Source organism: Mesoplodon densirostris, chromosome 13, assembly GCF_025265405.1.
Source record: "Mesoplodon densirostris isolate mMesDen1 chromosome 13, mMesDen1 primary haplotype, whole genome shotgun sequence".
NCBI lineage: Eukaryota > Metazoa > Chordata > Mammalia > Artiodactyla > Ziphiidae > Mesoplodon > Mesoplodon densirostris.
Window position 1 is genome coordinate 52,011,203 of NC_082673.1, and position 22,858 is coordinate 52,034,060.

General features: G+C 43.1%; 1 protein-coding gene across 3 annotated transcripts; it reads left to right on the forward strand.

The window, feature by feature from the left end:
* The first annotated feature begins 6,915 nt into the window (after positions 1–6,915).
* On the forward strand, positions 6,916–15,551 carry PDP1 (pyruvate dehydrogenase phosphatase catalytic subunit 1). 3 transcript variants are annotated; one of them, XM_060116370.1, is made up of 3 exons: positions 6,916–7,037; positions 7,808–7,842; positions 11,464–15,551. In XM_060116370.1, exons 2-3 carry the CDS (start codon positions 7,812–7,814, stop codon positions 13,122–13,124), a joined length of 1,692 nt encoding a protein of 563 aa, XP_059972353.1. In that variant the 5' UTR covers positions 6,916–7,037; positions 7,808–7,811; the 3' UTR covers positions 13,125–15,551. The 3 variants fall into 3 exon arrangements, with proteins under 3 accessions (XP_059972353.1, XP_059972355.1, XP_059972354.1); XM_060116372.1 differs by lacking the exon at positions 7,808–7,842 and having other exon boundaries at positions 6,927–7,037; XM_060116371.1 differs by lacking the exons at positions 6,916–7,037; positions 7,808–7,842 and adding an exon at positions 7,044–7,166.
* Positions 15,552–22,858: the final 7,307 nt, after the last annotated feature.

The window sequence follows — 22,858 nt, forward strand, 5'->3', positions numbered from 1 at the left end:
GGAGATTTTTTATACCCTTCAAAGTTTGTTGGGGATTCACCAAGGTAAAATGGAGGGAGGCTATCCCCTCCTTTGTTCTTACCTTAATGCAAACTAAGATCACATTTACCTTCTGTGGAGGGAAGGGGGCACCCTTATTATTTACTGTAGAAAATCAAAGTTTTCAGTGATTCTTTTTTTCTCCCTCATTCATCTAAGTGATCTCTCCTCTTGAATGGCTCATATTGGGGCTTGTTCATACTATCTTGTATTATCAGTTAATTTTTTTATGTATAAATCTAAGCTCTCTACCTAAACAGAAGGATTCTTGGGGGGGGGGGGTAAGGATACTTTTATTATTCATATTTTCCTTTAATAAGTATGTGAATGAATGAACAAGTGTTAAGGGAGAAAAGCACTATGGTATGCAGAGCAACACCCCTTTCTAAAAGATGTCCACACCACAATGCCCAGAACCTGTGAATATGCTATGCTACATGGCAAGGGGGGAATTAAGTATGCAGATGGATTTATGGTTGTTGATGAACTGACTTTAAAGTAAAGAGATTATCCTGGATTATCACCCAGCAGGCCCAGTATAATCACGAGAAGGCAATAGAGATCACAGTGAGAGTGATCTGAAGATGCTACTCTCTCCCTTTGAAGATGGAGAAAGGAGCCATGAGTCAAGGACTGCAGTAGCATTTCATCGCTGGCTGAGGCAAGAAAACAGATTCTCACCTAAAGCCTCCAGAAGGGAATGCAGCTCTGCTGACACCTTGATTTTAGCCAACTGAGACCCATTTTAGACTTCTGACTTCCAGAACTGTAAGCTATGTGTGCCATTTTAAGCCACTAAATTTGTGGTAATTTGTTACAACAGCAATAGGAAATTCATTTATGTGCTACCATTTTGTGCTATTTGCCAGCCATCATTTGGCATTTTCCTTTAGATTATCATTAATCCTTATAACGCTCTTTAGATTTTAAAAGTGTTGAAACTACTGGGTAAATCTGGAAAGATTAGCCAGCTAGTAAGAAGCAGAGCTAGGATTTGAACTCCGGTGTCTCTGGCTCCAACTTATGCTCGTTTTACAAAACCACAATGCTTTCAGAAGGGATAAAATCACAGCCCAGATATTGTACCTTAGTAATTCCCTAAACATTTTTTAAAAATATTTATTTATTTGGCTGTGCCAGGTCTCAGCTGCAGCATGTGGGGTCTTTGTTGCTGGTGTGGGATCTTTAGTTGCAGCATACGAACTCTTAGTTGCGGCACGTGGGATCTAGTTTCCTGACCAGGGATCAATCCCAGACCCCTTGCATTGGGAGCGTGGAGTCTTACCCAGTGGGCCACCAGGGAAGTCCCCTATATATTCTGATTAGACTTCCCGAGTCCATTATTCCTAGCAGAAACTGGATACATAATTCAATAGCTCTTATTAACATTCTTCCTCTGTCTTCTTTCTCTCCGTGAACTTTTCCCTCTCCTGTTGATACTGCTTAAATATAAAATATTGTAAACTGAACATATAGCTTTAAATAGATTAAATTGTTCACTTCATATCATATGTCTATAGTTTATTATAAACTATAGTTTATTACTAGGATGTGAATTGAATACATTAGGTATTCATCTACAAATATTTATAATATCCAGTTTCCAAGGAAAACATGGTTTTATAGCTGATATCTTGGGGTAAGGGGTGTGGCGGCTTGAAGCAGGACCTCAATCCTTGTCTTCTTTGAAGAAAGAATTCAGCAAAGAGACAGATTGTGAAGGAGATAAAGCATTTATTAGGAGCAAAGTACATGTGGAAGATCATACAGGTGGACTCAGAGTGAGGCGCAGAATGGGGATGGCTTAGGTTGCTTACATGGGTACAGTCTTCCAGAGTGTCTCTGGCCAATCATCTCACTTGTGTCCATACTTGGCTGGACTCAGGGCCCTCCCTAGTACATGAATCTCTCAATCCAGATGGATTCCAGTGTGAAGGTTTCTGGGAGCTTGGCAGGACATATTATGGGTTGACCCCCCCTCCTTCCTTTGAACCCTGAGGACTTTCTCTATGCCTGTGTTGGCTAGGAAATCCCTTCGACCACAAGAATGTGGAAAATGTGGTCACTCTGTCTTTCACCCAATCAAGGCCTGATGCTCCTGCAGGTGTCTTATCTCAAGGTATTAGCAGGGGCCGGTTGTAGCTGCTCAGCCTGGGGCCCATCTATCTCCTACCTCATAACTACAATTGTTTTTCCTGAAAAACCATAACCAAACCCTTCAGTGCTCTGACAAGAATGGCCATTCAGTGGTGATACACTTATCTGTGCAAAATTTATTGCTGGTTACAGATACAATAACAAGGGTGGAAATTTTGCAATTATAAAGATATAGTTTATCCTCAAATCCATAATGAAAATGTGAAACTTTCTGTAGTTCCTTAATTATCACAGTTCACCTGTTGCAACATGCTACTTTTATCTCTATTTGAAACGAGTTCATTATTGAGCACCTATTGTGTGCAGTCATCACTATAACATAGTGCTTTAGAATGCAAGCTAAGATGCAAGGCAGATGATTGTACTACTTCCTACTTATGTAAATAGTGTAAATCACCCTCACTGAGACTCAAGTTTCCTCTCCTGTGAAATGGATATAATGGTAACACCTACCTCATATGAGAGTTATGAGGATATAATGAGACAATGCATTTAGAACAGGGGATAGTATAAAGTAAGCACTCACTACCTGTTAGTTCTCACTATACACCAAGCTGTGGGTTTATATGGGTGTATAAAAGAGACAGGATCCCTGCCCTTGAGAAGCTTATACTCTTACGGTTAAGGTGTACAGGTAAGCAAAGGATTATAGTTTTTAAGAAGTGTGCAGATCAGCAGCTACTATTTTTGAGTTCACAGTGTGGGAGCTTCTGCTGAAGTCCGCATATTGGCATGACCTGCTTCAGGGGCACTCATGACCAGGCACCTGCTGTAAAGTGCTCTAGACCACCCCAAGGTCTCAGTTCCCCTGAAACCCTTCACCTTTTACCCTCTGTATTCTGGAGAATTATCTGCAGAATTACAAAAAGCAATGAATGAAAAAGTAATCCTGCCTGATTATCTGATGGCTGGAGAAGAATACCCCTTCCCCCAAACATATCATTCTTAATATTTAAAGACACTGTCATAAGCAGGGATTTCTGAAATAAAGCAACTCTAGATACCCACTTTTCGTATTCTTTGTCACGTTAAATTAATGCACAGAAACTTCCTTCTTCCCAGGAGATTTTTGTCCCTAATTCTGCAAGAGAACGATGATATATATATTTTTTCCTCAAACATGATGAGAATTGTCTTATTTAATATTTATTTAAAATATTAAATAAGACAAAACTGAATGCACCTATAACAGCCTCTGGCCCACAAGAAATGAGCCACAGTACATGATCTGTTTCTTTCTTACAAATGATTTGTTGATCTCAGTGCATAACTCCAAATAATTTAATTTCAAAGAAGCAGTTCTCAGCCTCAGGATGGTAATAAAACAGGTACCTATTGCTTATATACTTGGTAAGTACTTGTTGATTTCCTATCCAAGACCTGGAGGAGTTAAAGATGAGTGTCTAGCAGCCTGTCTTCCCTCTAATCATTGATTTTGGCAAAGGCCATGGTAGCTCATCAGGCATCAGGCTGACAGCATCTCAGACCCACTTGCAGGTCTATTTTAAGCTTCCTGGCTGGCACCACTGGACCATCTCCATGTTGTCACAGCTAGCCTCCAATACCCCCAAGGGTTTTTATCAGCCACCCACAAGAACACCAGGCCAATCTGGCTGAGCACTTGCTCGTCTCCAGGTTTATTCTAGGGCAAGAAAATGACTACATGTTAATGGTCTAATTCAGGAACTGTCTTTCATTTTTGGTATCACAAAAAGCATTGTGCAAACAAAACAGGTACTTTTGTGCAGTGCTTTCTTTGTACCATACTATTTTAGAAGCCCCTTCCTTTCTCCTTGCCTGCCCTTACAACAATCCTGGGTTGTTTGGTGCTACTTTTATCTACCTTCCAATGTCACAGGGTCAACAGGTGTTCTGGTGACTAAAACAGTCCGTGGGGTCAGAGCAGCAAACCCAAAGACCTTCCCTGGCCTTGGCCAGATGGCCATGTGATAACAAACAGCACTTCTGAAGCAAGCCCATTTACTGGGTGGCCAAATGGAGCTCCATCTAGAGACAGGAAGAAAGCCAGGCCAGAGGAAAGACAAGGTTGCGATACTAAAGAATCTCCCCCAGTGGTACAAGCAGTTGGTTCCTCTGCAGAAGGACTGTGATTTTATTTAGAACATACTTATCACTGAATCATACAACTTTGTAGCTAGAGAACAAAACTTACACCTCTAAATGAGTTTATTTCAAAGCCATTACTTTGGGGAGCTGTTATTCTGACTCCAGAAATACCTTGGCATTGCCTTCAGACAAATTCTTTTGACTATATTTACTGGTGGCGAATACCAATTTTTTGAGAGTGCGTGTTATTATCAGAAATAGGTCATTGAGAACTAAGACTATTAGCAGGAGGGAATCAATACTATTCTGGTATGAAAACCAAGGTGTTAGTTATAGTAAACTAAGTTGGAGTTTCCTGTGCAGATCCAAAAACAATTTGAAAAGGTAATTTAAAAAGTGCTCTGAATAATGGCAATGTTGGTGTGGAATAATGAGATATGCTACCAAGATGATCTGAAGGTCACTGATATGGATGTCTATATTCTGGAGTCTCATGACTCTATTTTCACTATCACTAGGAAAAAGTTTATAGACAACAGGCAAGCCTAATGTAAACTTCATTTCTGAGTCCTCAGGAATAAATTGTCAAAATAAAAATCCACTTACCTTCAATTACCTGGTCTCCATGTCTGCAACGTAGGGGCTAAGAGGCAGTGACATTCCTCATGTAAATAAATTACTTTAACCTGACTTCCTAAGGTTCTAAGAATCTCCAATCTTATGACTTCTTAGTATCTAGCTGTAGAACATATTCCACTTGAGGGTCTGGGTTTCCTACTTGCTAGGAGTCCTTAATTAAAACAAACACACTCATCTGGACATGTCTATAATGTTAATAATAGCTGATACTTATATAGCCCTTACTACTTGCTTGTACTTACTTAGCATGATATGTATCAACTCAATACAACCCTGTGAGGTTAAAAAGTTTTAAAATATTACTATTTTTATTCCTATCTTACTTATGAAAGAACTGAGCCAGGAAGAGGTTGCCCAAGGCCACACAGTAAGCTGCAGAGCTGGGACTGGAACTCAGGCAGTCTATCTCCAGCTGTGCTCTTACTCACTTTGCTATACCACCCTATCTGCCTCTATGAGACCACAGAAAACCAGATACATAAATCAGATACTCAACAGAATAAAGGACAATGAAAAATATTTACAAAATTATGGGACGCTCATTTGAGAAGTAGAAAGGAGGGGTGAAGTGAGGCAAGACCCACGTAAAATGGGATGAAGCCCACATAAAAATAGCCACAAGAGTTCCATGGGCAGCCTGGGGCTGGGCAAAAAGGCCCTCTAATTTATTTAGAGAATAGAGGAGGCAGTTGGAAAGACGTAGGAGTTATAAAGAACCAGTTCCTGGCACTGTTTTGTGTCTATAAAAATTTTCCTTTATTACATAAAAATCAGATAATGCAAATTAATAAAAACAAAACTCCACAATACTGTTAACATGACAGTTTTTATATCCAGGCCACATCACTTTATGAACTTTATTGGCTAGTAAGCAGATATGCTTAATAAATCAAAGTAAACTGTTTAACAGTAGGTGGGTTAAGTGCAATGATCTACCTGATACCATCTCCGAGGAAGCTTTTAGAAGCCACTATCAGTGACTCATTTCCCATAAAGAGGGGATTACGTGTGAACAGAAGCAAGTGAAATAGCCCTTGACGTGTCTTCCCTTTAACCCCAGGCTGCCAATACCACCCCAAATCCAACTCGTCTCACAGAAGGGGAAACTGAGTCTTATGGAGCGGAAATGACTTGGATGAAAGTCCTGACACGAGTCCAGGGTTCTTCCCACTTCGTCACAAATGCAGACTGCATTCTACCCTTTTCCTCGTAACCATTCAGGGCAAGTAAGTCAATACTGATTTCAAAGCCCTTTAGAAAACGTGAGCACACACCTACTCTACAGGGGAAAGAATTCCTTCATCACAACTTCCTCTTGCTGCTGTTTAGACCGCCTTCCTCTCCCTGGGCCCTGCGAGGTGCCCAGAAAATGATAGAAAACATCGTCCACGGCAGCACTCCTAAAATCTGCAAAGTATCAAATGAATGAGGCCACAGATACTCCCGGGTTATCACGCCTTGTTATTCCAGGCAGGGGCGACTGCAGCGAATGCAGTTTCCCGTTGGGCAGGGAGCCGCCCCAACAGCCTAAACCTACGAAGCCCCGGCCCACCCGCAAGGCGCGGGGGAAGCTCGGCCAGCCCCCCGCCGAGGTGCCAGGGATTCGCGGAAGCCTGCCCGGCAGGCAGAAGCCGATCCCGGGGCCCAGCTCGCTTGGGGACGCTGGTCCGGGACAGGCGCTTCCTCCAGCCCGTTCCGCTGCCAACCCAGTAACCGCGCGCAGCCCCACCCTCCCCCAGGCTACCAGGCGCGGGCGCGGTCACGTGAAGCGGGCCCGCGGAACCAATGGGCACCTCGCGCGGAATGGAAGGGATTGTCTGACCCCCATGACGTCACAAAGCCGGCGGGGAGTGCGCGGCTCTTCCGCTCCCACGCGCCGGGCCTCTGCCCGCTCTCCTCCTCTCCTCCCACTCGCCACTGCGCAGCCAATCGGAAGGCGGGAAGAGCTCCGGCCCGAACGTGTGGGCGGGGTAGGGTGGCGGCCCTGCGGGGCAGGGTCGCTGAGTGGGCCGGGCTGGGGCAAGGGGCCGAGCTACAGGGAGTTGCTCCGGGCTGCGTGGAAGGACCGCCCGGAGGTGCCGCCGCCGCGGCCGCCTCCTTGTTGAGAAGAAGCGGCTCCTCCCCTGCCGTGCCCGGTTCGTATTCCCTACTCCGGGCCCCGAGCCGGAATCCTCCTCCACCAGCCCAAAGTTGTGAGGGGGCGGCTGGCGCTCGTGGGGAGCGGCGACCGCGGGCGTGCGGAGGGACTAGCCCCGGAGCGCCAGGTGCGCGTGAGGGCGTCGGGGCCGCAGCGGGCGTGGCGGCGCTGGGGGCAGCCGCAGGCTCGGGGTGGTGGGCGGGCCCGCCGCGCCCGCTGTCAGCGCGGGGGGCGCCGTGGGGACCCGCGGGAGGGTGGGCTCCTGGGAGGTGCGGCGCAGGTGGCGCGGCGTCACTGCCTGAGGGTTCCCCCTTACACACCCCGAGTCCAGGGTGATCCCACCGGCAGCCGCCGCGGGCCGACCCTCAGTTTTCAGGACTGAAGCCGGTGCGGCGTGGGCGGGCGGAGGATGCCGCGCGCCCGTGGGCTCCGCTCCCGGGCTGGATGGACGGGCCGGTCCCGGGTCGCGCCTCCGCGGGCGTTGGGGCCCCTGCCGCCTCCACTGTAGCTCTGCCTCTCCCGCGGGGTGGGTTTGTTTGTTTGGTTTCCTTCTTCTCCCCACCCCTTTCTTCCTCCTCCATCCTCTTCCCCCCTCCTAGCCCCATTCACCGGGCTGGGGCGACACCTCGCCCCTCCTCCGCTCCCGCCTACCCTGCCGCCGCCTCCTCTAATGAGCATCTCTGCCTTGCTTTCAATGGGCCGGTGCTGCTGTCGCTGCTGCTGTCCGCGCGGGTTGTGGATGTTGTCGGCTCCGTGTTGTGATGACAGGAGAATGTGTGTGTGTCCCGGGCCCAGACGAATTGGTAGGTATTCACTTAACTACCTGCGTTGGGTACCCAGGAAGGATGATGACTGATTTTGTGTGTGGATGGTTTTAGGTGGGTCGGCGTGGAATTACGAGGTGAGATAGATAGAAAAAGGGGGACAGAGGCATCCTGGACCAGGATAGCTTTTATGCCTTAGGGAGGGCAATTTTCAGGTAGGGACAAAGGAAACTAATCAAACAAGTGCTGGCTTGGGGCTTCATGTCTTCCGAAGGCAACCGGTTTCTTCATTCATGTAGAGATAACAGGAGCTGTGAAATGGCTAGACATTGCCCCAAAATGCTGAAAAATCGCAGAGAGTCTTTATGCAGGGTGTTTAATGCAATCAAATTACGTAAACTGGGGTTCTGACACATTTAATGATTAGTATAGCATTTTTTTCGTTTACACCAAAATCTTTGCAAACCTAAAGAGCTCTGGAGTCGGTGCAGTAATTGCATTCTCTAATTTCTTCTGTGAGTTTATTGATGAAGTTGAATCATTTCTTGGCACAAACTCTGTTGAGCACATCAGTAAGAATGGATGGACCTCTTTCCTGTTTCTGGTTACAGCTCATCTTTCCGTATTAGTCGTTGGCAAAATTGGCAAAATCTGCCTGAGACTAAGATGCTGCATATAAGGTGGCTAAGTCTGTATCATGGGATAGGACCTTTTAAGTGAAATTGTGGCCAGAAATAACTGGAAAATTTGACAGTGCTTCAGTTTACCACAACTGTACCTTGCTGCTGTTCTTCCTGCCTCATCAAGAGCCGTCTACTTCATTAATTTAGTAAGTTTGTCGACAGAAGTTTTGATTTCATGGGGTTTTGTTGTTGAATCACAGGATATTCAGAAGGATACTCACAGAGTTTTTTGAATGCTCACTTAATGGTTTATGAAAGCATTTGAAAGTACTTCGACTTATAGTAGTAACTGGTCTGATGGAGAGAGTATGTTACTTGTATTGGTGGTGATAGAATGTTCATTAATCACAGAGTAGGTAACTTCCCTAAGAATTTGACTTTTGGAGGCTTGTTGGGAGTCTCAGTCCATATGCTAAGCCCCTGAGTAACTGAAAGATACAGTTAATAAAATTCACTCTCTGCTTTTTTGTTTTTAATGTCGAGAATTTATGCCTGAAGGAAAAATGTATGTTAGAGTGCTTGCTGTTTGAATTTACGTATTATTCAAAGCATCTGCTGCATGAATCGGTTCTTTTTGCCACAGTAGTTCATTTTGCAGTCAATTACAAAAGCAGGAGGATTGTCAAAGCAAAGGAATTTAAGGAAAGTGTGGGTTTCCTGGACTTGTTATTCCTTGATCAGACATCATATAGCCAAATGCTGGTATGCATCTATCTGTCAAACCCCCCTCCAAACACACACACACACACACACACACACACACACACTACTTTGATTCAAGCTACATTCCATGCAGAAATACACATGTTTTTCCTGTAAGATTCTTAAGTTTTAAAGTAAGTATAAATGCAAACGTATATAAAGTTACAGAGAAAATTTATTTTCATTAAGATTGGTGTCTATTTACATTTTTAATAACAAAAAATCTTTATACAAAGCATGAAATAAGTTAATGTGCTTTCTGCATACAAACCTAGCAAGAGATATAATTCATATCTGGAAGCCAGTGTCATGTGGCCCCACGTTTGAGCACATCTCCTGGCTCAGTCATGTACACTTAACCTTTGGATGACTTTCAGGTATTCAATTTGAAGTGCTGTTAGTTAAGTGGTTAATCTTGATAGATTTCTGTTCTTCTGGAATTTCTGTTTTTCATGACTGCCTTTCAGAATACTTATTTAGTTATTGATCTTATTTCCAAAATTCTAATCATTTCCTTCTATTGCCTAATCTTGTCCTCAATTTTGTAAACAAATCCCTTCTTAAATAGTGTAGTTAAAATAACCGTACTTTCTATCACATGCAAAAGGAGTTCTATATGACTGGCTTATACAGCACTTATTACAGAAGCAAATTCAGTGTTTTCTCTGCCCACCCCCGCATTCCACTTACCTTTTTTCTAACTGTGTTTCAAAAGAGGGTGCGTGAAAATAATGTAATATATTCTAACACTCTCTATGATATCTAAAATTTTTTCTTAATGTGTTCAACCTTAGGAAGGAATAGTTGATATTAAGACTCAGATGGTTTTACATTCCTTATTCCTTTTTGTTTACTGCATGTTTTCTTATTTAAAATATAAAGCCTGTTTATTTATAGGCCAGATGAATACTTTGAGGCAATACCTCAAGAATTCAGGGGAAATATATGTTACAAGAGGGATTCTCTTCTTGTAAAAATTATCTGAATTAATGATATATGTCTATTAAATTTTCTAGATAAATGCCCAGCATAATGTTTTCAGTGTCACATAGTATGTGATATGATTTTGGTTTATTCATGATTATAATGCTCTACCTTTTTTAGCCAAACCTTAGACCATTAGACTACTATTTCACTGTTTATTAATTTCCAAGGGCAAATAGATAACCTTTTTTTTAAATGTAAGAGAAAATATTTTTCTAGGGGTGAATTCTACTTGGGGTCCATTATAGACGAAAATCATATTTTTGTAGCTTTCTTTCATGGCTGATAAGCAGAGGAAAACGGTAGCAAGTAAATTAAATTTCAGAACTGTGACCATTTACGTTACAAACAAAGTTTTAGAGCTGCTAGAATACTTAGGTTTTTTTTATAACAAAGAATACACTAAAATTAAACAACAAATAAATGAACCCTGCATTTGATATCAAAGCCTCAGTTCAATGTGCACTTTTTATAAAGGCACAGAGTCCAAGAAGCGGGCTCAGATAGCATCTACTCTGATGTGTTCACGTACAGCTTAGGAAAGCAAGGCTCAAAGCGGTGATCCAGCTTTTACAGGATTATGTGGTGAATTGGTGGCAGACCTACGTCCCTAAACTTGCCACATTGGCACAGTGGTCTGGAGAAACATTGTTTGCAAGACCATCTACTAGGATGCAGGGAGGGCATTTTGGAACTTCTATTTTTATTCATTATGTAAAATTTTTCTTGTACAGGTTATAATGAACATTATATTAATGTAGTAGCATATGTATATAACTTACAAATAATTCATGAATACACACAGGTTAGGGCTGCATCTCAACACTTTTATGGTAGTAGCCATGTGTATCAAATGCTAACAATTGACCACTGGTCTAGAAACAGGATCTCCATAAATGGGAGAAGTCCCTGTGCAATTTGGGAGATCCACGGCCTTTTTTAAGGATAGGGAGAAGGGTGATTGGCCAGGTAGACTGCCACTGCATCATGTTATATAACCTTCGTCTCCTCCACTCTCCGCAGCCAGATCTATTGTACATTCTGCACAGTTTCTGCTGCACAAAGAAATACAAGGAAGAGAGAAAAGTAAAGCTCGACGACATTTCAATCCTGGCTCCATAAGTGATTGGGAGGTGTGCTTAGCAGAGTATATCCTGTAGAAATAGTACATGATATGTGTGTAAAATGTAGTGCCTTAGGAGGCACAGGGAGCCTGTGGATTCACCTGCTAGACATTTGTTATGAAAGCAAAAATAGATTAAGTAATCTGAATGTAACTTTTGCTGTCTAGGAATCCCAGTCAGAAGTTCCAGCCTGCCGCTGTTCTCTGATGCCATGCCAGCACCAACTCAACTGTTTTTCCCTCTGATCCGTCATTGTGAACTGAGCAGAATCTATGGCACTGCGTGTTACTGCCACCACAGACATCTCTGCTGCTCACCCTCTTACATTCCTCAGAGTCGCCTGAGATACACACCCCATCCGGCATATGCTACCTTTTATAGGCCAAAGGAGAGCTGGTGGCAGTACACCCAAGGAAGGAGATATGCTTCCACACCACAGAAATTTTACCTTACACCCCCACAAGTCAACAGCATCCTGAAAGCTAATGAATACAGTTTCAAAGTGCCAGAATTTGATGGCAAAAATGTCAGTTCTGTCCTTGGATTTGACAGCAATCAGCTGCCTGCGAATGCACCCATTGAGGACCGGAGAAGTGCAGCAACCTGCTTGCAGACCAGAGGGATGCTTTTGGGGGTTTTCGACGGCCATGCAGGCTGTGCTTGCTCCCAGGCGGTCAGTGAAAGACTCTTTTATTATATTGCTGTCTCTCTGTTACCCCATGAGACTTTGCTAGAGATTGAAAATGCGGTGGAGAGCGGTCGAGCACTGCTCCCCATTCTCCAGTGGCACAAGCATCCCAATGATTACTTCAGTAAGGAGGCGTCCAAATTATATTTCAACAGCTTGAGGACTTACTGGCAAGAGCTTATAGACCTGAACACTGGGGAGTCGACTGAAATTGATGTTAAGGAGGCTTTGGTTAATGCTTTCAAGAGGCTTGATAATGACATCTCCTTGGAGGCTCAAGTCGGTGATCCCAATTCTTTCCTCAACTACCTGGTGCTTCGAGTGGCATTTTCTGGGGCCACAGCTTGTGTGGCCCATGTGGATGGTGTTGACCTTCATGTGGCCAATACTGGTGATAGCAGAGCCATGCTGGGCGTGCAGGAAGAGGACGGCTCTTGGTCGGCAGTCACTCTATCTAATGACCACAATGCTCAGAATGAAAGAGAAGTGGAACGCCTGAAATTGGAGCACCCGAAGAATGAGGCCAAGAGTGTGGTGAAACAGGATCGGCTACTTGGCTTACTGATGCCTTTTAGGGCTTTTGGAGATGTAAAGTTCAAATGGAGCATTGACCTTCAAAAGAGAGTGATAGAATCTGGCCCAGACCAGCTGAATGACAACGAATATACCAAGTTTATCCCTCCTAATTATTACACACCTCCTTATCTCACTGCTGAGCCAGAAGTAACTTACCACCGATTAAGGCCACAGGATAAATTTCTGGTATTGGCGACTGATGGATTGTGGGAGACAATGCATAGGCAGGATGTGGTTAGGATTGTGGGCGAGTACCTAACAGGCATGCATCACCAACAGCCAATAGCTGTTGGTGGCTATAAGGTGACTCTGGGACAGATGCATGGCCTTTTAACAGAAAGGAGAGCCAAGATGTCATCAGTATTTGAGGATCAGAATGCAGCAACCCATCTAATTCGCCATGCTGTGGGCAACAACGAGTTTGGGGCTGTCGATCACGAGCGCCTCTCCAAAATGCTTAGTCTTCCTGAAGAGCTTGCTAGGATGTACAGGGATGACATTACAATCATTGTAGTTCAGTTCAATTCTCATGTCGTGGGGGCATATCAACACCAGGAACAGTGAGTGGGTCTTAACTCTGGCAGTTCTCGAAGGAAATAGATTTAAAGAGCAGATAGATTTTAAAAAGATACTAATATAGTAAACATTTCCAGTGGGTCATTCTAAGCATTTCCCCATTTGATACTCTAGTCAGCCAAGTAGTCCACATTGACTTTGTATCCGGGTGGCAGGATCCTGAGTCTCCTTCTGCTTAACTCGGACCTCACAGCACTTGCACTTGAGGCACGTCAGTTCCTTACTGCAGATGTCTTATGACATTGGCTTCTTTTTTCAATCTGAGAAAATCAGGATGACCTTACAAACAGGATCTTGAACAGGCCCAAAGCAAGGAACTTGCTGGGCATATTCTCTTGGTAAAATGAAAAAACATTACACAGCTGCAGACCGCTTTCATCACCAAGATTTCACTGTACATGAGAACATTTATTTATTGCATGATCTCCTAGATATACAGCCTATGCATTATTCATATAACTTTATTTTAACCTGAAGTAGTTTTCAAATCCAGTGCTTTAAGCCATAAAGGACCGAGAACCAAGTAATCTGAATTTGTAAGTGTGTGTGCTTATTTGACTGGAATCCTGCTTAAATGGAAAAACAAATGCTACCCCCTTCCCCTCCCCTGATTACCTAATGTGATTGAAACATTTTCTATCTTGCCACACACTTGAAGACAATAAAGGTGTTTAGTTTTTACTCTTATTGATGTTAAATAAAGGAAAAATAATTTTTTCAGTTTATATTAATGAAAAGCTTTATTCAGTTTGAAATAAAAGATCCAGAATGAAGAGAAGAGACTGATATGTTCAATTACTGTCATCTGCAGCCACCAGCACGTCACTCTTATCATGTAGTCCCCCGAAGCGTGGCATGCTGTGTGTGCTGGGTAGACTGCTGCTGGGAAATCATACTTCTAATTTAGTAGTGATAATAATTTTCATCACTTTTGGACTTTTAAGGATGACACATATAAAATAAATTTAAATATATAATTTTGGGGAGTAAGGTTTAATATTACCTTTGGGTGCTGAAACGAGGAGGAAGTTTTTTGTTTTTCCCCACTTAGATGTAGGTCAATTAAAATAATTGGTTTAAAAATTACTAAATGCTTTTAAACATATTGTAGCTTATAAATAGGAATGTTAAGATATATACATGAGAAATTTTTAAAGGTAAGTATTGTGCATGCCTGATGCTTAATGGAACACTTAGCAGCATCAAGTATTGTTTGCAGCAGTCGCCATAATTATATGCAGTCTCTTCCAATGCTGTATCAAAGTAAATGAAAATACATATATTCAAATTGGCTTTAAGGGAGCTTATTTAATATGCATCAAATGGCATTTTGTTCCTGTGTTTAATGGTGATCCATGTACAGCTGTGCATATATTTTCATCACTTATTGTAGCATCACTGATAAAAGAATGGCTATGACTATGTTTGATTTTCACATAGATTTTAATACAAAACATGATCGGTTTTCCCTTGTGTAATTAGTTGAGGGGTGTTTAGGTCCTTTCAGATTTCTGTAGAATATGAACTAGATATTCAAGGACTCCCTCTGGACTGTGGACACTGAAGCAAGGAAGAATTGGCTGCAAAATTTGTTCCAATTGAAAATAGACTCAGGAAGATTGCAGCTCGGAGGACCATATAATGTTTGTTTTCTGAGGTCTATTTTTTTTTCCTTTTTTTCCCCCCCTTGAGTCAGCTTGAAACTTTCCTCCCCGGCAGTATTTTGGAGGGGGAAAAGCTATTGTACTATATACTTATTTATAAATGTTTTGACAGAGACTTCATCTTTTTTTTTTTTTTATTTTTTTTTATTTTTTTGCTGTACGCGGGCCTCTCACTGCTGTGGCCTCTCCCGTTGCGGAGCACAGGCTCCGGACACACAGGCCCCGCGGCCATGGCTCGCGGGCCCAGCCGCTCCGCGGCATGTGGGATCCTCCGGGATCGGGGCACGAACCCGTGTCCCCTGCATCGGCAGGCGGACTCTCAACCACTGCGCCACCAGGGAGGCCCGAGACTTCATCTTTTAATGAAATATATGTAGAATGCAGTAGCAGTTAAAACTCATTTTCAGGCTACTGTTAGAATTTCTCTTGAACACCACCACTAAAGAGTTCCACATTATCTTATACTTAGTAAAGTCTCATCTCTGTATAGTACAGTATATATAAATTTGGTTTCCCATGGTCATGATCAAGATAGTAATTCTTATTATTACACAAGAAACTTGGTCTGCAGTCCAAAAGCCTGTCTACTCTCTATAGAAATGAAAATGCAGTGTGGAGTTAACAGTGTGGAAATGAAAATAATGGAAATGAAAATAATTGGATGTTAGAAATATGAATATTATCATCTAAAAGAAGTTGTGATTTTATTACAATTGGTTGTCACTGTGATGTGATATCTAGAATTAAAGAATATGTGTAAACTTTCATGGTGTTTAGCCTTTCTTAAACTTTTTTAAATTTATACTTTCTAACATATGTATCAACTTCTGTATGTAGTCAGTGGCTCATGGTATTTATAATACGTCCTTAGCTAGTTAAATGGAATGGTGGTATGGTACACAGTACTTGGGGAAAAAAAACTGTCTTGTATCTGTGTGAAGAAATGTGAAAAGTTCATATATAATATAGAGAATGGTCAGAGAAATGCCCACAGTGAATTAAAGCTTCATACCTGCTTTCTGAATGACCTGTGTTGGTTTTTAATTAATAGTAAGATTCATTAGATGCTTTCTATGGGGATAGATTATACTTAACTTTAGGATCCTCTAGATAGATAGTACTTAAAAAAAAAACTAGGGTATAATTTACATTCAGTAAAATGCACAGATTTTAAATGTGTAGTTTGAGATTTGGTAACCACAACCCAGTCAAGATATAGAACTTTTCCATTACTCCAGCAGAAAATTCCCTCATGCCACTTTCCAGTTAATCCCTCCCCACAAAACTATTGTTCTGACTTCTATCACCATAGATAGTGTTACTTGTTCTAGAAATTCATACAAAGGAAATCATATAATATGTACTCTTTTGTATCTGACGGTTGTTCATTTTTTTGAGATTCATTTGTGTTGAGTGTATTTTTAGTCTCTTCCTTATTACCAAGTAGCATTCCATAGTATGAATATATCACAATTTATCCATTGTTGACGGGCATTATTAGCCCCCTTCCTCTCCCCTTTTAGAGCTAACTTTTAGGTTAGCAATTCCCAGGGATATTATTTGGTTGAAGTATAGATTTAACATTGCAGATGTGATTGATTACAGGTGAGTTTTATGTTCCATACCTTAATGCTAGGACTTTTTAAAAAATGCCAGGACTTTTTAGAAAATGCCCTTTAGGGCTTCCCTGGTGGCACAGTGGTTGAGAGTCCACCTGCCGATGCAGGGGACACGGGTTCGTGCCCCGGTCCGGGAAGATCCCACATGCCGTGGAGCGGCTGGGCCCGTGAGCCATGGCCACTGAGCCTGTGCCTCCGGAGCCTGTGCTCCGCAAGGGAAGAGGCCACAACAGTGAGAGGCCCGCGTACCGCCAAAAAAAAAAAAAAAAAAAAAAAAAAGCCCTTTAAACAAGTGATGAAAATGTTTCATGGTGAAAAATTTGGAGGGATTAGGGTGTGGTCCTTTGTTAATGACCTCTCTGTACCTCTCCCACTGATAATCTTGTTGAGTTAATTTAGTTCATTAAGTGATTGAGCTAATGACTATCCTATAAGAAAAAGACAAATAATACCTCGATTTTTGATGGTCCTGGTTTGTCACTCCATCGGCCATTGCTATGATTAGGGATGGGGAAGGAAGTGGCTTAAATGCTGACTGTTAAATTAGGACTGGGATGGTGTAGCTGACTTGATTATCTCTGCTTTTATTAAACTAAATTAATACTTCCTAGAACAAGCTTTCCTGCTCACTAGTCAAACACATGCCTGAATATGGGTTATTGTTAGCTCTGTCTTTGGGTATAGCAAGAGGGTCTAGGTAACTGCTATCCTTAGTCTGTAGGTAAACATACCTTAATTACGATCTTTATCATAAATAAAACAATTGCTATTCACTATAGAATTTTTCAGATCATCAAAAGCTGAGGCCTGGGCATGCTGGGTAAATGAAGACATGTTAATGGTATCTGAGTTGACTTGTTACAGTATGAAGGTCACTTCCTTTGTTCCATTCAGAATTTACTTTGAAAGCCAAGCTTAATCTTATTAAATCCAGTCAGCCCAGTTCTTATGACAAAATTTATACCTTGGATTGAATCCTAACAATACACAGTATTGTCTTCTAAATAGCTTTCAAATTATAAGTCTTCAAAGTAAATATATTAAGAATGATGAAATTCATGCATTTCCTGTGCCATTAATAATGATTATCCAATGCACATATTTTAAGAACCACACAATTTAGACTCAGTTATGTAGCCAATATTTAGGTTCGTAAAATATGCACATATCTGGTTTAAAATTGTTCTAATTTTTAACTTTACCTTGTTTGTCCATCAAGATTTTCAGTTCTTTAAGGTCAGGGCCCGTGGATTTTGTTTCTCTCTCTGAGCCAACACAATGTTGAATAAAAAATGTTCTCCATCCACTTTATTGTACATTAGAGACATATCGTCAATTAAAAAAAAAAACCTAAGCGAACTTTAAGAAATTCTTCATTTGTCAGAAGTTAACATTAATCCAGATGCAGAGAAATAATTTATTCCTGTAATTTAGTTTCATTTTATAGTTAAAAGTCAATGATTTCTAAAAATTGAACTAGTTTCCTGTTGCAAAGAATATTCAAAAGAAAAAAAAGTACCACTATACAAATTGGCCCATCACACCTTTAGCCCTCAATGGGAGAATGCTTCTTGTGTTCATTGGGAGAGACCTCAAAGACTCAATTGTCAAGTGAGTCAATCGGACCCCAAAAGTCAGTTCATTTCCCCCAGTAAAACTTTGCTAACTGGTCCCCATCTAACCCTTGCCCTCTTCCCCAGCTCCTTTTATACACATGGTGGGAGGCGTGCCCCCTGAGGGCCTGCGAAGAACTTTAGCTACTGTTTGGAAGCACCTGGCACCCAGCTCCAAAAGAGCTCAGTAATTCACGTTGGTTCACCTTCCTACCCCAAGGGCGCGTTGGTTCACCTTCCTACCCCAAGGGGGCCGTAAGACCCTCCCCTAGAGCCACACCTCTCTGCTCTTCGAAGCCATACCCAGTTCACTGACGTACTTCCTGCCTGCATCACATGCTCAACCAACCCAAACAATCAGATTTTACTACAGTGCAAGGAGGTTAGTGGTCCTATTCAGCCTTTCAGAAACCTCAGACCTGGAGCACTGAGCCACAACAAGCAGCCAAGAAGAGTCAAAGAACCAAAGATTTTATCTCATCTGCGGTGATTTAATCAATCTGTCTCCTTGAAGGACAAGACCAATTTGATTGGCTGGCAGTGTTGACGAAGAGGCCAGCATTCAAGCATAAAAGCTGAGAAGGATGGGAAACGTGACAGATCTAAGGGAAAGAAAAAAGAAAAGGCGAGAGAAGGAAGAGAGTGATGTGATTAGAGGCAGTAATGGGGGCAGGGAGCATCAGATCCTCTGACACCTTGGACCAGTGACAGGGATGAAAGCAAAGCAGAGGAAAAACAGCAGCCAGCTGAATAGTGGTGACATAAAGGATTTTAAAAAACACTTTTAAGCCCTTATGCAATCATGGATTTTATGCTAGGACAGCAGCAGTTGGAATGCAAGGCAGTTTCCATTAGCGTGACCATTTTGTCTTGGCTCATTAGATAAGAGGGAAAAAGGAAAGTCTTTGACCACATGGAAAGGGAAACTGACCAGATGGACAGTTTTCTCAAAGGAAATTTGCTTAGAAATTATTTTTTCTTCCAAATCTGGGGACAAGTTAAACAGCCTAATTTCACCTAATGAAAACAGAGACTAGATCATTAAAGCCCTGGTGTCAGTAGAAACAGAGCTGTGAGACTGAGCAGACCAGAGAGAGTATGTTACTAAACCAAGCCTCATGACTGTGGAGTCACACACCTGTGGCTCTTGCTTAGATGGGCAAAGATGGCTTCAGGTATAATGGGAAAGTCCAGTGACCTCGCAGCCTTAGTAATGCTAATGGTAACCACGATTACTGTTTCTCGAGCACTTACTATGTGCCAGGTCCTGTGGAAGATATACCCTATGCTTTCTCATTTAATACTTGTGCTGCTAGTCTCTGTTTGGCCCCTCAACCCCTTCTCTAAGCCATCTCTGCCCTGCCCTGTGTGCCTGGAAGCTCCTCCAGGCTGCACCTCCCAGGCTTGCTTGTCTTCTTTTTTGGGGGCTGCGTTGGGTCTTTGTTGCTGTGCCCGGGCTTTCTCTAGTTGCAGCGAGCCGGGGCTACTCTTTGTCGCATTGCACGGGCTTCTCATTGCAGTGGCTTCTCTTGTTGCAGCACGCAGGTCCTAGAACCTGCGTGGGCTTCAAGTAGTGGGCTTTAGTAGTTGTGGTGCACGGGCTCAGCATTTGTGGCTCGCGGGCTCTAGAGCGCAGGCTCAGTAGTTGTGGCACATGAGCTTAGTTGCTCCGCAGCATGTGGGATCTTCCCGGACCAGGGATCGATCCTATGTCCCCTGCATTGGCAGAAGGATTCTTAACCACTGCGCCACCTGGGAAGTCCCTCGCTTGTCTTCTGATTATCATTTCCATCCAACCAGTGGGTAGCACCAACAGGTGATTGGAGGGTGGGATGAGAGAGATGCTGGGATATTTCTTCCTAGTTCTCTCCATGTTTCAAGCTACATCTCCAGCCTTAGCTGTGTCCCTGCACACTATAGCCCCTTAGGGCTGCACCTCTTCCACACTTCCGGTTCTCAGTGGGCTCAAGTCATGCTATTCCTCCCTTTGTCCTTTCAGCCTTAGGGATGGTAAAGGCTTCCTACTGCTGCTCGTCTCTGGGTGCCTCAACAACCCTGTCAGTTCCCTCATCCTTGCTCACACCTCTGTGAGTAATCCGTTCATTTGAACAATGTAAGGTGAAATCAGTTTCCTACCAGGACCTGACCAATACAATCCTTAAAACAAACTGAAGTATGATTTCTCCTATTTTACCTAGTGCAAAGGGCACGGTAACCTGTCCAGCATCACACACCAAACAAAGCCATACCTGTATATTCCAGAGCCTGCATGTTTAATCACCACATCACATTGCCCAGCCTCTCCGTGTAACCAGAATGATCCCTTTGGAATTGAGAAGACCCGAGGACTGTCAAGTGGCCAATAGACAAGTGAGCCCTTGCAAAGCAGAGACAACGATCCTCAGAAGAAGCAGCAAAGACTGATGTAGGCCAGCAGTTAGTCTAGCACGTAGGGAATGGAGCCACCCACAGAGTGTGCCAAGTGAGGAGTGCATTGCAGTGTCCAGGTATGCAGTTCCTCAGTTTCCCAATTCATTTGTTGAAATCTCCACGATGGGAGATGAGATAGAAAGATAGGAACTGCAGAAAAAGCCTTAGGTAGATAGTACATTTGAGCCTTGAACGAGAAGGGGACTAGGGGCCCCAAACCTCCCAGCATACAGGAAAATCCGGGTATAACTTACAGTCAGCCCTCCATATACTTGGTTTCTCCAGATCTATGGTTCCTCTGTATCTGTGATTCCATATCTGCAGATTCAACCAACCATAGATCAAGTAGCACTGTAGTATTTACTATTGAAAAAAATCCACATATAAGCGGACTAGCACGTTCAAATCCTTGTTGTTCAAGGGTCAACTGTACACAATGGCCGTAGCATCCTTGCAGCTAGCATATATTTAGAGAACTCCTTGAGATGGCAAAGACTAGCCAAGCAGGCATGGGATGCAAGAGTTGGTAGAGGCAGGGGTGGGAGGAAGAAGTACAAAACGATGTTAGCCGGAGCCATGCCAGGCTGAAATCTGGCTTCTAGCTACTCATAGGTGGGAGACTTGACTAATTCTGAATGAGGAAGGATTGGTGGTTAGGCAAGAGAACATCTCTGCGATTTACATATTGCCATTAGTCATTCATGAGTGTACATTCACATTTAATGAACTGGTATGTTTTGTTCAAACACAGTCGTATTTTTGTTCCTCTTGATCCCTTAGTTACCATGGTGCACGATCACTGAGCTCTACTCCGGTATGTGGTAACTTGACAACTGAACTTGGGAGACCTAACCAGTCACCCATCAAAGTCTTGGAACATTGTAACTGGATTGAATTGCCAGCCACCAGTTAGTTCAGTCCAACCTAGCAAGTGTTTATTGGGCTAGTTCATTGTTTTGGGTACTTGGCTATGTGGTAAACCACCTTCCAAGATGGCTCCCAATGATCCCTATCACCTGGCATTTATGCCCTGTGTAATATGCTCCCAGGATTTGTTTGTGTGACCAGTGGAATGCAGCAGATGTGATGGCATGTCCTTCCTGAGATCAGATTATAAAAGACACTGCAGTTTCTGTCTTGGTCACTCTTACTCTCTTTTGGGAGGAGCCATGTTGTGAGCAGCCTTGTAGAGAGAACCACATGGAAAGAGACTGGTGCCTCCTGGCAATAGACACATGAGTGGAGTTGGAAGCAGACCTTGCAGCTCCAGTCAAGTTTCCAAAGGCTGCAACTCCGGCTGACAGCATGATTAACACCCTCATGAGAGATCCTGAGCCAGAAAAGCTGCACCCAAATTCTAAACCCTCATAAAACGCAGCCAGTTATTTTACTAGCAAAATGGGTTTATTCAGGAACGGTGAAAAATTGCAACTTAGGACACTCAATCTATGGCAAATCACAGGCAGATTTGGAGAACACGAGAGAGGACCTTTTTTTTTTTTTTATATAGAGGAGAAGGGGGACGGGCTGTTATAAACAAGAGTCCATTGGAGGAAACTGAGAGTTTGAAGTATAGTGGATTTTCATTGGCCGAGTTGTGACAGTCTCTCATTGGCTGGGTTGTTGCCAGGCGAGGAGAAATTCTTCCTTCCTCCTACTGGGTAGTAATGTAACTTTCTTTCTGTTGTAACTGCAAAGGTACATCTCTTCCAGTTGGGTCTGCAATTCATTTCCAGTGGTACAGCATGAGAGCTCCCCCTTCTGGACCTCCTCTTTTTTTTTTTTTTTTTTTTTGCTGAGGATGCTGAGTTGGGTCTTCGTTGCTGTGCGCTGGCTTTTCTCTAGTGGCGGCGATCAGGGGCTACTCTTCGCTGCGGTGAGCGGGCTTCTCACCGCGGTGGCTTCTCTTGTTGCGGAGCACAGGCTCTAGGCGCGTGGGCTTCAGTAGTCGCAGCACGTGGGTTCTAGAGCGCAGGCTCAGTAGTTGTGGTGCACGGGCTTAGTTGCTCTGCGGCATGTGGGATCTTCCGGGACCAGGGCTCGAACCCGTGTCCCCTGCATTGGCAGGAGGATTCTTAACCACTGCGCCACCAGGGAAGTCCCTGGATCTCCTCATTTTCAATGAGGTTTCTATTCATAGGCAAACCTCACTTCATTGTGCTTTACTTTATTTTGCTTTGCACATATTGTGTTTTTTACAAGTTGAAGGTTTGTGGCAACCCTGAGTTGAGTCAGTCTATCAGTGCCATTTTTCCAACATTCACTCACATCCTGTCTCTGTGTCACATTTTGGCAATTCTCAAACTATTTCAAACTTTTTCATTATTATCATATTTATTATGGTGATCTGTGATCAGTGATCTTTGGTCTTTGATGTTACTACTGTGATGTTACTA

Excerpts from the sequence above, each read along its gene's own strand:
- PDP1 (XM_060116370.1), top strand. The coding sequence starts at position 7,812 with ATGTGTGTGTGTCCCGGGCCCAGACGAATTG. Across the intron at positions 7,843-11,463 it reads TCCCGGGCCCAGACGAATTG|GAATCCCAGTCAGAAGTTCC; the intron begins GTAGGTATTCAC and ends TTTGCTGTCTAG.